We start from the raw sequence: 18,647 nt of genomic DNA, 5'->3' as shown, positions 1-18,647 counted from the left end.
TGAGTGATTATCTCACGAGAACACTCACACAGTGAAATTTGATTTAGTCAGCTTTAAGCTCTTGATAAACAGCTGTGTGAATCCAATTTAACAAAAGAGACATTGAGATGTGTCAACAATTGTCTATACAACTAAAACAAAAGGACAATATTATATTTTGAATGTGGTACATGAGGTCACAAACACATTGGACTTTCGGGGTGGTAGCATTTTTGGTCAGGAAACTCGTCCTTAGCTAGCTGAATCCTCTACTTCCTGGTTGCTGACTCAGACAGACCATAATATTAACCCAGAACTCCTCAGAAGAGTATAAGCTTGGCAGACTATCACTGTCACCACTTAAAGGATTAAGGGAATAAGGTAAATCGAGTAGGGAGATGATGGGATAGCGTTATAAGATTCTGGCCAATGGGCATACAGTTTGAACTTTCTCAACACTCCAGTGGCCAAGGTACCTCCTGTTCTTTGACCTATCTAATCTTCACTGACATGAAAGAGCTTGATAGGTCAGTGCTATCCAGAATCCTTGGGATGTTCCTACCCTAAACCTTAACCCTTACTTTAACCATTTAAAAATGTCAATTTTAATGAGGTAGGGACTTTCCAAGGACCTCAGATTACATGGACCAATCTGGATAGCTAGCCTTCAAATTCCCCTTTTCTGCGATTACCTCCTGCTTATTTGGGGTCAATTGCTTCCATATGTTCCAGGTTATTGTTGTTACAGAAGTTCTATTCACCCACCCATTAAGTAATGAATGATACGCATCAGTTAAGTGCCACCTTTTTCTGCTGATCTAAGACCACAGAGGGCAAAGGCACATGTTGTTCTAGTTGATAATGCCCAAGAAGCCGGTGTTTGGAGGATATATTGGCACGGGTTCATCTTGGACAGGTAACCATACCAATATATCCTCCAAACACCAGCTTCTCTGGCATTATCACTTTCATACAACGGGTTACCAACATGTTCAAATAATGATTGACATATTTTCATTGAAATCTTTATGAACTTATTCATACTCTTTAATACTTCCATGAGATATAGTCCAGACACAAATCAATGGTTGGTACCCAAGCCAGCTTGTCATTCGTTCTATCGGTTGCCAGAGAGGCAACACAGGCATTACGTTTTTTTTGTTCTACATCTATGGACACGACCCAGTCGTTCGTTCTAAAATGTTCCGTTGCCATGATGGTTGGTAACGTTCTTATCCCTTGCTTGCTAGCTAGCCAACTAACACAGTCACGCCTAACAGTGTAGCCAGAATAACAGCAAAGTAGCTGCATTTGGGTTTAATCTCTTGTCTAGTGATTTTTTGGGGATATATCCATAACAATGAGCTAATGAGCAGCTGGAGATCGAATTTAAATGTTGAAACAATGTTGCAAATATCAGAGAGACAGCCAGCAAGGTAATTACAAATCTCCAATGTTGAAAACCCAAATGCTTGTCTAGAAGAAACAGGAGATAATGTCTAGACACTTTTGACAGTGTAGATCTAGTATATAAATGGCCTGGTTTAGCTGATAAGACAGTGGATTGCGCAGTCAGATGGAACAGAGTAAATAGGCATTTCAACATCATAGATTTACCTGGCGGTAACTTCACCTCAGTAGCTATGAAACAGCCAGTCCAGTCTCACACACACCTCAGTAGCTATGAAACAGCCAGTCCAGTCCCACACACACCTCAGTAGCTATGAAACAGCCAGTCCAGTCTCACACACACCTCAGTAGCTATAAAACAGCCAGTCCAGTCCCACACACACCTCAGTAGCTATGAAACAGCCAGTCCAGTCCCACACACCTCAGTAGCTATAAAACAGCCAGTCCAGTCTCACACACACCTCAGTAGCTATGAAACAGCCAGTCCAGTCCCACACACACCTCAGTAGCTATGAAACAGCCAGTCCAGTCCCACACACACCTCAGTAGCTATAAAACAGCCAGTCCAGTCCCACACACACCTCAGTAGCTATGAAACAGCCAGTCCAGTCCCACACACCTCAGTAGCTATAAAACAGCCAGTCCAGTCTCACACACACCTCAGTAGCTATGAAACAGCCAGTCCAGTCCCACACACACCTCAGTAGCTATGAAACAGCCAGTCCAGTCCCCCACACACCTCAGTAGCTATAAAACAGCCAGTCCAGTCCCACACACCTCAGTAGCTATGAAACAGCCAGTCCAGTCTCACACACACCTCAGTAGCTATGAAACAGCCAGTCCAGTCTCACACACACCTCAGTAGCTATGAAACAGCCAGTCCAGTCCCACACACACCTCAGTAGCTATGAAACAGCCAGTCCAGTCCCACACACACCTCAGTAGCTATGAAACAGCCAGTCCAGTCCCCCACACACACACACACACACCTCAGCAGCTAGGAAACAGCCAGTCCAGTCCCACACACACACACACACCTCAGTAGCTAGGAAACAGCCAGTCCAGTCCCACACACACACACACACACACCTCAGTAGCTATGAAAAAGCCAGTCCCACACACACACACACCTCAGCAGCTAGGAAACAGCCAGTCCAGTCCCACACACACCTCAGTAGCAATGAAACAGTCAACCCAGTCCCATACACCTCAGTAGCTATGAAACAGCCAGTCCAGTCCCCCCCCCCCCCCCCCACACACACACACACACACACACACACACACACACAACCTCAGTAGCTATGAAACAGCCAGTCCAGTCCCACACACACACACACACACCTCAGTAGCTATGAAACAGCCAGTCCCACACACACACACACACACACACACACCTCAGTAGCTATGAAACAGCCAGTCCCCCACACACACACACACACACACACCTCAGTAGCTATGAAACAGCCAGTCCAGTCCCACACACACCTCAGTAGCTATGAAACAGCCAGTCCAGTCCCACACACACCTCAGTAGCTATGAAACAGCCAGTCCAGTCCCACACACACCTCAGTAGCTATGAAACAGCCAGTCCAGTCCCACACACCTCAGTAGCTATGAAACAGCCAGTCCAGTCTCACACACACCTCAGTAGCTATGAAACAGCCAGTCCAGTCCCACACACACCTCAGTAGCTATGAAACAGCCAGTCCAGTCCCACACACACCTCAGTAGCTATGAAACAGCCAGTCCAGTCCCCCACACACCTCAGTAGCTATAAAACAGCCAGTCCAGTCCCACACACACCTCAGTAGCTATAAAACAGCCAGTCCAGTCCCACACACACCTCAGTAGCTATGAAACAGCCAGTCCAGTCCCACACACACCTCAGTAGCTATAAAACAGCCAGTCCAGTCCCACACACCTCAGTAGCTACTGTTGGGTTCTGAGAATATGAAATATACTTATTGCTGTCACTGAGGGAGAGAGGGTAATGTATAACATTTACATTATGTCAGGATATGTTGTTATTAGCCATCAGGGATCCTATGGGAGGGATCATCTGGGAGGAGAAGAGACACCATGACAGCCGTGAGTTGGGGAGGAGTGAGCACTTTGGGGCAGAGGTCAGGTCAGATGAAGTGAGGAAGAACAGGTATCACTAAGGTTCTGTCTAGCAACAGATATGCATTGGCTGTTCAGATGTGTTGGAGGAAACTCCGCATCGGAGAAAAGATTAAATATCAGTGCTTGTGTGAATATGTCGTTGTCTGTCCAGCTGTTTGATCCTTTGGGAAGAATAAACTTGGTTTGAGCTTTCATAGTGTCCGTTGAGTTCTTACTCTGAAAGTTAGAGCCTAACACCACGAAACAGCCAGTCCAGTCCCACACACACACACACCTCCGTAGCAACGAAACAGCCAGTCCAGTCCCACACACACACACACCTCCGTAGCAACGAAACAGCCAGTCCAGTCCCACACACACACACACCTCCGTAGCAACGAAACAGCCAGTCCAGTCCCACACACACACACACCTCCGTAGCAACGAAACAGCCAGTCCAGTCCCACACACACACACACCTCCGTAGCAACGAAACAGCCAGTCCAGTCCCACACACACACACACCTCCGTAGCAACGAAACAGCCAGTCCAGTCCCACACACACACACACCTCCGTAGCAACGAAACAGCCAGTCCAGTCCCACACACACACACACCTCCGTAGCAACGAAACAGCCAGTCCAGTCCCACACACACACACACCTCCGTAGCAACGAAACAGCCAGTCCAGTCCCACACACACACACACCTCCGTAGCAACGAAACAGACAGTCCAGTCCCACACACACACCTCCGTAGCAACGAAACAGCCAGTCCAGTCCCACACACACACACACCTCCGTAGCAACGAAACAGCCAGTCCAGTCCCACACACACACACACCTCCGTAGCAACGAAACAGACAGTCCAGTCCCACACACACACACACACCTCCGTAGCAACGAAACAGACAGTCCAGTCCCACACACACACACACCTCCGTAGCAACGAAACAGCCAGTCCAGTCCCACACACACACACACCTCCGTAGCAACGAAACAGACAGTCCAGTCCCACGCACACACACACCTCCGTAGCAACGAAACAGACAGTCCACTCCCACACACCTCAGTGGCTAGGAAAAACAGCCATTCCAGTCCCATACAAGGGCACCCACTGCACTTGTTCATAGCAACATAGAGAAAAAAAAACACATCCACAATCCGGCACTAAAAATGCAGCTGTCACAGTACTGTAAGATCATCCACAACAAACTCCTTACTAGCCAACATGTAGGTCATTTACACAAACATCAACCTACCTTTCTAAACTCATCCAACCATTACTGTACATCATTCCTGTAGATTCAAGATTGTTTTGAGAGCATATGGGAAATGAAAAGTTCAACAACAATTATTATACAACTCCCATAATAAGAAAGAGCACTTGGACAGAGATAAGATAAGGTTATCCCCAAAGTGAAAATCGTAACCAGCTTTGACTATAGGTTGAATAATGGTTTGACTTCATCTCAAAGGACTCAAATCCTTCAAGAATGAAATGTCAACGGCTACAGTCTTTGATGTTTAGGTCATCTAAGAGTATCACCTCTTCTCATCCTATTTTAGAATGGTCCCATATGTTTTATGAAAAGTTATACAACGTACTCTTGTTTAACTAGGGCACCTGACTCTCCTGACCTAACTGGTCATAAATAAAGCGATTTCCCTCACACCCTAAAAGCCTATCCCACAGGCTGGGCAAAGTCTACCAGGGACCAGGAAAGAGTCCTGGAGAAATGAACTGTCTGTGTCTATTCCTGGAAACCTGCACCACGTACAGGTGTCACCTTTATTTGGGGTAATAAACAAAAATAGGGGGATGGTTGAAATAAAAACAGCATACAATACTGCCGTAGAATGCACTAGTGTAGTCACACAGTTCATTGTCCATTGGCCTACACATTCATGTATCTGAATACTTTGTTGACAATAGCAATATATTATGGTATGTAGTAAATGTTAACAACCCACAGGGAACAGACGTCAGTTGACCATCTAGTTTTGATTTTCACTTGGTTGAGTTGTCAACTAATGGGAATTTAACTTGAATTCAACAACAAAAATGTCACCCTGTTATTGAATTTCAGTTAATAAAAAACTAAATTCCCTTACGGGTCGATTACTTTTTGTAAATCCAAATCAGTTTTCCAAGTTGATTCAACGTCGTCACATTGTAATTACGTGGAAACAACGTTGATTCAACCATTTTTTGCCCAGTGGGAAAGGTGCATTTCAGTGGTGGTAGCTCTCCTCTCCAGCCTCAGGCTATATGAAGCTTGTAGGCTGGAGGTTAAAGGCGGGTGGCTAGAAGAACACTGGAACCGGTTCCTCTGGTTTCATTAGCTCTCAGGACCGTCCGACTGTCAAGCCTGTGTTCTCTGTAGAACAATACAACCGCTCCTGTTCTGCGGTCTATGGAACACCACAGAATAACAACTATTTCTATTTTTGACAACTTTTACTTCACCACATTCCTAAAGAAATAAGGTACTTTTTTATTCCATACATTTTCCCTGACACCCAAAAGTACTCCTTATATTTTGATTGCTTAGCAGGATAGGAATATTTTCCAATTCACACACTTAAAGAGAACATCTCTGGTCATCCTTACTGCCTCTGATCTGGCAGGCTCATTAAACACAAATGCTTAGTTTGTAAATTATGTCTGTGTGTTTGCGTCCCCCTGGTTATCTGTAAATTAAAAAAATAAATAATAAGAAAATCATGCAATCTGGTTTGCATAAAGGGATACTTCAGGATTTTGGAAATGAAGCCCTTTATCTACTTCCCCAGAGTCAAATTAATTTGTGGATACAATTTTTGTATCTGTGTGCAGTTTGAGGGAAGTTGCTAACAAGCGTTACCCCAATTGCTAACTAAACTCAGCAAAAAAAGAAACATCCCTTTTTCAGGACCCTGTCTTTCAAAGATAATTTGTAACAATCCAAATAACTTCACAGATCTTCATTGTAAAGGGTTTAACCTCTTCACTATAGGAGGCAGTATTTTCACGGCCGGATGAAAAACGTACCCAAATTAAACTGCCTCCTACTCAGACTCAGAAGGTAGGATATGCATATTATTAGTAGATTTGGATAGAAAACACTGAAGTTTCTAAAACTGTTTGAATGATGTCTGTGAGTATAACAGAACTCATATGGCAGGTAAAAACCTGAGAAAAATCCAACCAGGAAGTTTGACCTCACATGATTGTAGTCATTTCAAATGATGTTCTATCTAAACTACAGTGTCTGTGAGGTCATGTTGCACTTCCTAAGGCTTCCACTAGATGTCAACAGTCATTATAACCTTGTTTGAGGCTTCTACAATGCAATTTGATTGAATAATACCCGGAACAGTAAGTGGTCGACCTGGTGTCATTGACTTACCTCGTGCGCGCTCACGTAGGGCTAGCCATTTTTATTTTTCTTCTGTAATGAATCTGCTATTGTCCGGTTGGAAAATTATCGACATTCTACGTTAAAAACACCATAAAGATTGATTGTGAACATGGTTTGACATGTTTCTACAAACGCTGAGGGAACTTTATAACTTTTCATCGATGGTGGATAGATGCATTTTGGAATGGTGATCTGGACGCGCCATCAAAACGGATTTATTTCGACATAAATTATGGACTTTATCAAACAAATGAACATTTCTTGTGGAAGTGGGAGACCTTCCGAGTGCATTCAGCCTGAAGATCAGCAAAGGTAAGATAATATTTTTACATATTTCAGCGTTTTGTGGATGCCATGGCTGGACGGCTAACTGAATAGCTTGGGGCTCAGTACTCAGAATATTGAACAATGTGCTTTCTCCGTAAGGTTTTTTGAAATCTGACAAAGCAGTTGCATAAAGGAATAGTTCATCTATACTTCTTTAATTAATTGTTATATATTTTGTCAACGTTTATGATGAGTATTTCTGTAAATTATGGTGCCCGTTCACTGGATATTTTGGGGTGAATACATTTTCTGAACGTCACGCGCCAATGTAAAATGTTTTTTTTTGGATATAAATATGAACTTGATGGAACAAAAAATGCATGTATTGTCTAACAATGTCCTAGGGTGTCATCTGATGAAGATCGAAGGTTAGTGCATAATTTTAGCTGGTTTTGTGCTTTTGGACGGCTACCCTTGCTTGGAAAATGGCTGTCCTTGCTAGGAAAATGGCTGTGTTGTTTTTTTGCTGTGGTGGTATCCTAACATAATCTAATGTTTTGCTTTCGCTGTAAAGCCTTTTTGAAATCGGACAACGTGGTTGGATTCAGGAGAGGTTTATCTTTCAAATGGTGTAAAATAGTCATATGTTTGAGAAAATTGAATTGTGGTATTTTAGTTGTTTTTGTATTTCGCGCCATGCGAACCCATTGGCTGTTGGCTAGGGGTTCCGCTGGCGGAACGCCTAGATGTAAGAAGTTAAACACTGTTTCCCATGCTTGTTCAATGAACAATTAATGAACATGCACCAGGTCACAGTTATGAAAACTTAGGACACTAAAGAGGCCCTTCTACGGACTCTGAAAAACACCAAAAGAAAGCTGCCCAGGGTCCTGTCACACTCGTCGTAGTGAGGGGACCAAGATGCAGCGGGTATGTGAATCATCTTCTTGTTTATTAAAGAAATGAACACTGAACAAAAGACCGACGAAAACAGTCCTGTAAGGTACACAGACAATACATGGAAACAAACACCCACAAAACACAAGCTGAAACCCCTACTTAAATATGGCCTACAATTAGAGGCAACGAAGAACAGCTGCCTCCAATTGAAGGCCAAAACAAAACCCTGAACATATAAATACAAACATAGAAATACATGACATAGAACAGTACCCAAAAATCCCAACAACACAAAACTAACACACCCCTGCCACATCCTGACCATACTACAATAACAAAATGACCCCTTTACTGGTCAGGATGTGACAGGTCCCTGCTCATCTGCGTGAACATGCCTTAGGCATGCTGCAAAGAGGCATGAGGACTGCAGATGTGGCCAGGGCAATAAATTGCAATGTCCATACTGTGAAACTCCTAAGACAGCGCTACAGGGAGACAGAGGCAGAGGCAGAACAGTGATGTAACAACACCTGCACAGGATCGGTACATCCGAATATCACACCTGCGGGACAGGTACAGGTTGGCAACAACAACTGCCCGAGTTACACCAGGAACGCAGAATCCCTCCATCAGTGCTTAGGCTGTCCGCAATAGGCTGAGAAAGGCTGGACTGAGGGCTTGTAGGCCTGTTGTAAGGCAGGTCCTCACCAGGCATCACCGGCAACAATGTCGCCTTTGGGCACAAACCCACCATCGCTCGACCAGGCAGTTCTGGCAAAAAGTGCTCTTCATTGACGAGTCGCGGTTTTGTCTCACCAGGGGTGATGGTCGGATTCGCATTTATCGTTGAAGGAATGAGCATTACACCGAGGCCTGTACGCGAGATCGATTTGGAGGTGGAGGGTTCATCATGGTCTGGGGCAGTGTGTCACAGCATCATCGGACTGAGCTTGTTCTCGTTGCAGGCAATCTCAACGCTGTGCATTACAGGGAAGACATCCTCCTCCCTCATGTGGTACCCTTCCTGCAGGCTCATCCTGACATGACCCTCAAGCATGACAATGCCACCAGCCATACTGCTCGTTCTGTGTGTGATTTCCTGCAAGATAGGAATGCCAGTGTTCTGCCATGGCCAGCGAAGAGCCCGGATCTCAATCCTATTGAGCACGTCTAGGACCTGTTGGATTGGAGGGTGAGGGTTAGGGCCATTCCCCCCAGAAATGTCTGGAACTTGCAGGTGACTTGGTGGAAGAGTGGGGTAACATCTCACAGCAAGAACTGGCAAATCTGGTGCAGTCCATGAGGAGGAGATGCACTGCAGTACTTAATGCAGCTGGTGGCCACACCAGATACTGACTGTTACTTTTGATTTTGAGCCCCCCCCCCCCCTCCCTTTGTTCAGGGACACGTTATTCAATTTCTGTCACATGTCTGTGGAACTTGTTCAGTTTATGTCTCAGTTGTTGAATCTTGTTATGTTCATACAAATATTTACACATGTTAAGTTTGCTGAAAATAAAACGCATTTGACAGTGAGAGGACGTTTATTCTTTTGCTGAGTTTAGCATTAGCACAATGACTGGAAGTCTATGGTATCTATATTGCAATGACTGGAAGTGTGTGGTAACTGCTAGCACTTAGAAAATATCGTAGACTTCCAGTCATTGCTCTAACACCAGTTTGCATTGGCTCGCGAATACCTCTAACTTCCTTCATACTGGATGCAGAGACATAAAAATGGTATCCATGAGTTCATCTGACTCTGGGTAAGTAGAAACAGGGTTTCATTGCCAGAATCCCGAAGTATTCCTTTAATATAAGGAATTTGAAATTATTTAAACTATTACTGTTGATGCTTAAGTGTACACTATATATACACAAAAGTATGTGGATACCCCTTCAAATTAGTGTATTCGGCTATTTAAGCCACACCGTTGCTGACAGGTGTATAAAATTGTGCAAACAGCCATGCAATCTCCATAGACAAACATTTGCAGTTGAATGGCCTTACTGAAGAGCTCAGTGACTTTCAACGTGGCACCTTCATACGATGCCACCTTTCCAACAAGTCAGTTCATCAAATTTACATTTACATTTTTACATTTTAGTCATTTTAGCAGACGCTCTTATCCAGAGCGACTTACAGTAGTGAATGCATACATTTCATACAATTTCATACATTTTTTTTTTGCTGGCCCCCCGTGGGAATCGAACCCACAACCCTGGCGTTGCAAACACCATGCTCTACCAACTGAGCTACAGGGAATTTCTGCCCTGCTAGAGCTGACCCAGTCAACTGGAAGTGCTGTTATTGTGAAGTGGAAACGTCAAGGAGCAACAACGGCTCAGATGCAAAGTGGTAGGCCACACAGCTCACAGATTTGTACCGCCGAGTGCTGAAGCGCGTAGTGCGTAAAAATCATCTGTCCTCGGTTGCAACACTCACTACTGTTCCAAACTGACTCTGGAAGCAACATCAGCACAAGAACTGTTCGTCGGGAGCTTCATAAAGTGGGTTTCCATGGCCGAGCAGCTGCACACAAGCCTAAGATCACCATGCTCAATGCCAATCGGTGTTAAGGAACTTGACTGGCCTGCACAGAGCCCTGACCTCAACCCCATCAAACACCTTTGTGATGAATTGGAATGCAGACTGCGAGTCAGGCCCAATCGCTCAACATCAGTTGTGGCTGAATGGAAGCAAGTCCCCGCAGCAATGTTTCAACATCTAGTGGAAAACCTTCACAGATGAGTGGAGGCTGTTACAGCAGCAAAGGGGGGACCAACTCCATATTAATGCTGATGATTAATGATGAGCAGGTGTCCACATATTCTTGGTCATGTAGTGTACTTTAGCAATTCATTTACTTTTGATACTTATTTAAAACCAAACACTTTCCGACTTTCACTCAAGTAGTATTTTACTGGGTGGCTTTCACTTTTATTTGAGTCATTTTCCACTAAGGTATCTTTCCTTTTACTCAAGTATGAAAATTGGGTCATTTTTCCACCAGTGCTAAAGAGAACCAGTTAACCAACCAGCTCTTTTTAAACTCTAGAATTAGGGCCTTACATGAAATTAGATGGAGACAAACTTCAGAACTTTCGTAAAACTGCTGTAGACATAGATTCTCATCATTCCATGCTACCTAAATCCCAGGTATTTTCAAACTGAATGAGTTATTGTATTCTCAAACTTAATGACTCTTCACTGTAGCATACAAAAGACACAGACACTTGGTGAAATTCCGAGTGGAAGGGAAGAGGGGGGTATTCTATTCTTACTTTCAGGTTGTTCTGACGAGGCCATCCTCTTCTTCCTCATGGAACGGTAGAAGCGGGAGTTCCTGCGGATGGGGGCGATGACCCTGTCATCCTCCTCATCCTCCTCGTGATTGCTGGAGTGCACGGCCGCTGCGGGTCGCTTCTCAGGGGGCTCCTGTGACTTTTGACCCCACTTGCCCCTGAACAGGGCCATCATCGCCATGACAACGGACTCCAAGCTCCGTTTGGGGTGTGTGTCCCACTCCTGTTCTCAGATCCGGGACTGTGGGGTTGTTCCTGTAGGGTTTGGCTTCAGGGCAGAGGGGAGCGTAGAATCCATCAAACGTTAGCCTGAATCAAGGAGCAAATCCATCCCTGTCAATCTCAAGTCCCGGTGAGGCAACACAACAACACAGCACACACTTCAGGGCTCATTCTCACATAGGTTAACAACTGCATGGCACACTGAGGCCAGTAGCTCTCTCTCTCCTCCCCCTGCCTGTGGGGCAGGAGTGTTGTTAGTTACCCATGGAGCCAATCAGAGTCAGCCCCCTCTCTCCTTAAGCTGAAATGATTCTGTGTATAACCCGCCCTCTCTTTTTCTTTCTCCCTCTATCCTTCTCACCCAGTCGTATTCAAACTTTTGCAACGAGGGCCCCATTTCTTCCGCCAGAATTTCTGGGGACCCCATTTTTCCCCCCTTGCAATAATTTATTATAACCCCACCCCAAATACAAAGACACAACCTTAAAATGAATTCAATTAGATTTTTAAATCAACAAAGAACTTTCAAATCTTTACATTTTCATCTCTTATCAAAATGGAAAGAAATCAATAAATAAATTTACATTTACTAATTATCTTTCTCAAAAACTTTTGTATATTGTCCCATACAATAACCTGTACTCTTAATTTGTATTTTATTTTGAAAACCACTGCAGACACCTACTTTCATTCCAGAGCCTAGCCTGGCCTCACCTGCATGTCTGACTGTCTCTGCTCTGCTCTTCTGTGCCCTGGAGAACCAGAAAAGCCACTTACCTGTGCCAGGGAACACTGATCCCTCCTTTAGGACTTTTCTTTATATCCCTCCTCTCAAGATCTTCGATGTGTTCCCCAGTGGTGTATACCATGTATTCTCCTGTATAGGGGTTATTGTCACACCTCAGAGAACACATTAAAAGCCAGTACACCTGCCAGTTCTCCTGTAGGTCCTCCAGTGTGGTACAAAACTGCGTCTCCAACTGACGTGTCGCGTGTTGTCCTGCTTGTCGTGTGGCGGCCTCTCTAAACCCGCTCCCCGCTGCCTTCCTTATCTCCAGGTAGCTGACCAATAGAGTTCAAAGTTCGCTCTGTATTTCTCCACGCAGCAGCAGCAGATAGTATTCCAGGGCTCCATTATGACATAATGCAGAGAAAGAGACTCAGCGAGGCCTCGTATGAGCAGAGTGCTCGCCTCGAACCATCAAACTCCCTCCCTCTAATCAGACCAGGCGGAAAGAGGCTGGGGGTCAAACACATTTACACAACATCCAAAAGATAGGGGAAGAAAGGCTGACAGAGTAACAACACAAGCTCTCTGAAGCTGCATGTCTTATACAGAATGCCACAGGAATAACTATCTGTTTCTGTCTTGATCATCCAACCACAATAGTTATTGTGTCATTGAGAAATATTCTCATTTCTAAAAATAGATTAGAGGCACAATAAGGCACAGAGATCTTCTTGACGTCTCAATAATAACAGAAACAATCTCACGTCACATCAACAAAACAACAATGGGGATGGATTTAGGAAGGCACAGTCACCACACCTTTCCAGACTCACCTTACTGACTCCTCTCCTCAGACGGGCGGGGGGTGTGTTTGTGTGAATCACACAGCTTTGTTGACTGGATCTACCCAACCAATCATATTGAGCTGTTCTGTGAGGTCAAAGGTTATAGTTGGGTTGGACAGGGTTGGGGGTGTTTGGAAGGGATTTGGGGTTGAGGGAGGATCTATTTGAAGGATATTTTTGATTTTCCCAGAAGTTCTGAGTTATGTAGTAGGATTTAGAAATGTGGAGCTAATGTTGTAAACCAAGATTGACCACACACTTCTGCACAGTAGGTGGTGACATGCACCTTTAACATTGGTTTGCACACCGCCATTATATCAAACAAGAAGAAGACAAAGAAGAAGAAGAAGATTATAGTTGTCATGAAACCAACACACTCTCCTGTGGAAACCATTCCCTGTAGGTACATACAGTATCTACTTGAGTAATGTTTGAATAGAGAGAAAGTGTGTAGGGAGGAGAGGTACAGTAGAAAGAAGGAAAAGACAGAGAGGGAAAGTGTAAAGGATGTTTACTTATTGTGACTATCAGTACTCTCATCCTCCTTTTGTCAACAGTATATTGAAAAGTTTGGTTTCTTAACTGACAGACAGTGAGATAGAGAGAAACAGTGAGAAAGAAAGAGATAGATAGACAGAGAGAGAAAGAGGGAGCTGGACAGAGAGAGAGAACCAGAGAGGGAGAGAGAGAGAGAGAAACAAACCACACGGCTAACAACATTGGATACGTTATGGAACACAAAGCCTTCACTATTTCATTCTAGAATATCCGAGGCCTGAGGTCATCTGCCTTTGGCCTAAAGAGTAGGAACCTGGACTTCCCCAAAGAAATCAGAAATACAGACATTGTCATCCTACAAGAAACATGGTCTAGAGGAGATGGACCCACTGGTTGCCCTCTAGGTTACAAAGAACTGGTAGTCCCATCCACCAAACTACCAGGTGTAAAACAGGGAAGGGACTCAAGGGGTATGCTAATTTGGTATAGAGCAGACATAACTCACTCTGTTAAATTCATAAAAACAGGAACATTTGGCTAGAAATTCAAAAGGAAATGATCTCAACAGAGAAAAATGTCCTCCTGTGTGCTCCCTATATCCCTCCACAAGAAGCCCCATACTTTAATGAAGACAGCTTCTCCATCCTGGAGGGGGAAGTCAATCATTTCCAGGCCCAGGGACATGTACTAGTCTGTGGTAACCTAAATGTCAGAACTGGACAAGAACCTGACACCCTCAGCACACAGGGGAACAAACACCTACCTGGAGGTAACAGAATTCCCTCCCCCATATGCCCCCCTAGGCACATCTACGACAACATAACCAACAAAAACGGGTCACAACTCCTGTAGCTCTGTCGCACGCTGGGTATGTAAATACTCAGGGGTGGAAAAAGTACTCAAATGTCATACTTGAGTAAAAGTAAAGATACCTTAATAGAAAATGACTCAAGTAAAAGTGGAAGTCATCCAGTAAAATACTACTTGAGTAAAAGTCTGAAAGCACACTGCTCAAAAAAATAAAGGGAACACTTAAACAACACAATGTAACTCCAAGTCAATCACACTTCTGTGAAATCAAACTGTCCACTTAGGAAGCAACACTGATTGACAATAAATTTCACATGCTGTTGTGCAAATGGAATAGACAACCGGTGGAAATTATAGGCAATTAGCAAGACACCCCAATAAAGGAGTGGTTCGGCAGGTGGTGACCAGAGACCACTTCTCAGTTCTTATGCTTCCTGGCTGATGTTTTGGTCACTTTTGAATGCTGGCGGTGCTTTCACTCTAGTGGTAGCATGAGACGGAGTCTACAACCCACACAGTGACTCAGGTAGTGCAGCTCAACCAGGATGTCACATCAATGCGAGCTGTGGCAAGAAGGTTTGCTGTGTCTGTCAGCGTAGTGTCCAGAGCATGGAGGCGCTACCAGGAGACAGGCCAGTACATCAGGAGACGTGGAGGAGGCCGTAGGAGGGCAACAACCCAGCAGCAGGACCGCTACCTCCGCCTTTGTGCAAGGAGGAGCACTGCCAGAGCCCTGCAAAATGACCTCCAGCAGGCCACAAATGTGCATGTGTCTGCTCAAATGGTCAGAAACAGACTCCATGAGGGTGGTATGAGGGCCCGACGTCCACAGGTGGGGGTTGTGCTTACAGCCCAACACCGTGCAGGACGTTTGGCATTTGCCAGAGAACACCAAGATTGGCAAAGTCGCCACTGGCGCCCTGTGCTCTTCACAGATGAAGCAGGTTCACACTGAGCACATGTGACAGACGTGACAGAGTCTGGAGACGCCGTGGAGAACGTTCTGCTGCCTGCAACATCCTCCAGCATGACCGGTTTGGCGGTGGGTCAGTCATAGTGTGGGGTGGCATTTCTTTGGGGGGCCGCACAGCCCTCCATGTGCTCGCCAGAGGTAGCCTGACTGCCATTAGGTACCGAGATGAGATCCTCAGACCCCTTGTGAGACCATATGCTGGTGCGGTTGGCCCTGGGTTCCTCCTAATGCAAGACAATGCTAGACCTCATGTGGCTGGAGTGTGTCAGCAGTTCCTGCAAGAGGAAGGCATTGATGCTATGGACTGGCCTGCCCGTTCCCCAGACCTGAATCCAATTGAGCACATCTGGGACATCATGTCTCGCTCCATCCACCAACGCCACGTTGCACCACAGACTGTTCAGGAGTTGGCGGATGCTTTAGTCCAGGTCTGGGAGGAGATCCCTCAGGAGACCATCCGCCACCTCATCAGGAGCATGCCCAGGCGTTGTAGGGAGGTCATACAGGAACGTGGAGGCCACACACACTACTGAGTCTCATTTTGACTTGTTTTAAGGACATTACATCAAAGTTGGATCAGCCTGTAGTGTGGTTTTCCACTTTAATTTTGAGTGTGACTCCAAATCCAGACCTTCATGGGTTGATAAATTGGATTTCCATTGATTATTTTTGTGTGATTTTGTTGTCAGCACATTCAACTATGTAAAGAAAAAAGTATTTAATAAGATTATTTCATCAATTCAGATCTAGGATGTGTTATTTTAGTGTTCCCTTTATTTTTTTGAGCAGTATATTTGGTTTTAAATATACTTAAGTATCAAAAGCAAATGGAATTGCTCAAATGTACTTAAGAATCAAAAGTAAAAATAATTTCAAATTCCTTATATTAAGCAAAACAAACGGCACCATTTTATTTTTATTTACAGATAGCCAGGGGCACAGTCCATTACTCAGACATTATTTACAAACAAAAGCATTTGTGTTTAGTGAGTGTAATGAATTTGATAATATCTGTAAATTATAGGAACACCTGTAATTACAAAAGAACAATGCTTGATGTTTTCCTTTAGCTTGAGATTGAGGATCAGTGGTAGACACATTGCACGTGCATGAAGTGGCAACTGTACAAAGTCATACAAAGTCATTAACAGATGGATAAAGGGAACTAAGAGTTCCTGTTGATGCTATGTTCCAGTCTTACTTCTGCTAGCACATGATAACAATAAGAGGAAGAAGGGTTGGGAAACTAACGGCCAATAACACAATAAGCTGAACTCCGCCTAGCAGAGACGTCAATCAATCAAATGTATTTATAAAGCCCTTTTTATGTTAGCCGATGTCACAAAGTGCTATACAGAAACTCAGCCTAAAACACCAAACAGCAAGCAATGCAGATGTAAAAGTTCAAAAAAATAAATGAAGATTCAGTAATATTTCAACCGGACGGTTCCTGTGTCTTGAAAAAGATTTTGGAACGGAGGATTCACTCTTATGAACGCGCGCCAAGAAGTGATGTCATCCCCTGCCTCAACAACTTCCCCTCCTTCTCATTCGGTCTCTGTTCATCGTAGACGCTTCAAACAACTTTGTAAAGACTGTCGACATCTAGTGGAAGCCGTAGGAAGTGCACAATTATTACTACGTCACTGTGTATTCAATAGGAAACGACTTGAAGAGAGCCCATGCATCCAGATTTCCACTTCCTGGTAGGATTTCTCTCAGGTTTTTGCTTGCCATATGAGTTCTGTTATACTCACAGACACCATTCAAACGGTTTTAGAAACTTCAGAGTGTTTTCTATCCAAATCTACTAATAATATGCATATCCTAGCTTCTGAGTTTGAGTAGGAGGCAGTTTAATATGGGCACATATTTTTTCCGAAATTGTCAATACTGCCCCCTATCCTTAAGGAGCTGTAAGAGGTTAAAGCGGAACCAGACTCTGAGGGGTGGCCAGTCCTCTTCTGGCTGTGCTGGGTGGAGATTATAACAGTACATGGCCAAGATGTTCAAACGTTCATAGATGACCAGCAGGGTCAAATAATAACAATGACAGTGGTTGTAGAGGGTGCAACAGGTCAGTACCTCAGGAGTAAATGTCAGTTGGCTTTTCATAGCCAATCATTCAGAGTTAGAGACAGCAGGTGCGGTAGAGAGAGAGTCCAAAACAGCAGGTCCGGGACAAGGTAGCACGTCCGGTGAACAGGTCAGGGTTCCATAGCTGCAGGCAGAACAGTTGAAACTGGAGAAGCAGCAAGTGGACTGGGGACATCAGGTGGACTGGGGACAGCAAGGAGTCATCAGGCCAGGTAGTCCCAAGGCATGGTCTTAGGGCTCAGGTCCTCCGAGAGAAGAGAGAAAAGAAAGAAAGAAAGAAAGAAAGAAAGAAAGAAAGAAAGAAAGAAAGAAAGAAAGAAAGAAAGAAAGAAAGAAAGAAAGAAAGAAAGAAAGAAAGAAAGAAAGAGAGAGAGAGTTAGAGTGAGCATACTTAAATTCACATAGGACAACGAATAAGACAGGAGAAATACTCCAGATACAACAGACTGATCCTAGCCCCCCGACACATAAACTATTGCAGCATAAATACTGGAGGCTGAGACACGAGGGGTCGGGAGACACTGTGGCCCCGTCCGACGATATCCCCGGACAGGGCCAACCAGGCAGGATATAACCCCCCCACCTTGCCAAAGCACAGCCCCCACACCACTAGAGGGATATCTTCAAACCACCAACTTACTACCCTGAGACAAGGCCAAGTATAGCCCACAACGATCTCCTCCACAACACAAACCCGAGGGAGGCGCCAACCCAGACAGGAAGATCACGTCAGTGACTCAACCCACTCAAGTGACGCACCCCTCCTAGAGACAGCATGGAAGAGCACCAGTAAGCCAGTGACTAAGCCCCCGTAATAGGGTTAGAGGCAGAGAATCCCAGTGGAGAGAGGGGAACCGGCCAGGCAGAGACAGCAAGGGCGGTTCGTCGCACCAGTGCCTTTTTCACCTTCACACCCCTGGGCCAGACTCCACTCAATCATAGGACCTACTGAAGAGATTTGTATTTGTATTTGTATTTATTATGGATCCCCATTAGCTGCTGCCTTGGGAGCAGCTACTCTTCCTGGGGTCCAGCAAAATTAAGGCAGTTTATACAATTTTACAAACATAACAATACATTCACAGATTTCACAACACACTGTGT

The 18,647-nt window shown here is 44.6% G+C and overlaps 1 protein-coding gene across 3 annotated transcripts in view; it reads right to left on the bottom strand.

The window, feature by feature from the left end:
• LOC106581351 (ephexin-1) overlaps positions 1 to 13,104 on the bottom strand; it is a 28,618-nt gene extending 15,514 nt beyond the window's left edge. Inside the window, exons 1-2 of one of the 3 annotated variants that reach the window (XM_045703945.2) lie at positions 12,368 to 13,104; positions 11,348 to 11,677 (exon numbers count right to left, since the gene is read on the bottom strand). In XM_045703945.2, coding sequence (XP_045559901.2) covers positions 11,348 to 11,549 — 202 coding nt within the window. In that variant the 5' untranslated portion in view covers positions 11,550 to 11,677; positions 12,368 to 13,104. Of the gene's footprint in view, positions 1 to 4,753; positions 4,948 to 11,347; positions 11,678 to 12,367 lie in introns of those variants that run through there. The other 2 variants (XM_014163353.3, XM_045703946.2) reach the window with 2 other exon arrangements.
• Positions 13,105 to 18,647: the final 5,543 nt, after the last annotated feature.

Source organism: Salmo salar, chromosome 20 (assembly GCF_965601325.2).
Source record: "Salmo salar chromosome 20, fSalSal1, whole genome shotgun sequence".
Taxonomy (NCBI): Eukaryota; Metazoa; Chordata; class Actinopteri; order Salmoniformes; family Salmonidae; genus Salmo; species Salmo salar.
This window is presented reverse-complemented; position numbering and strand designations above follow the sequence as displayed.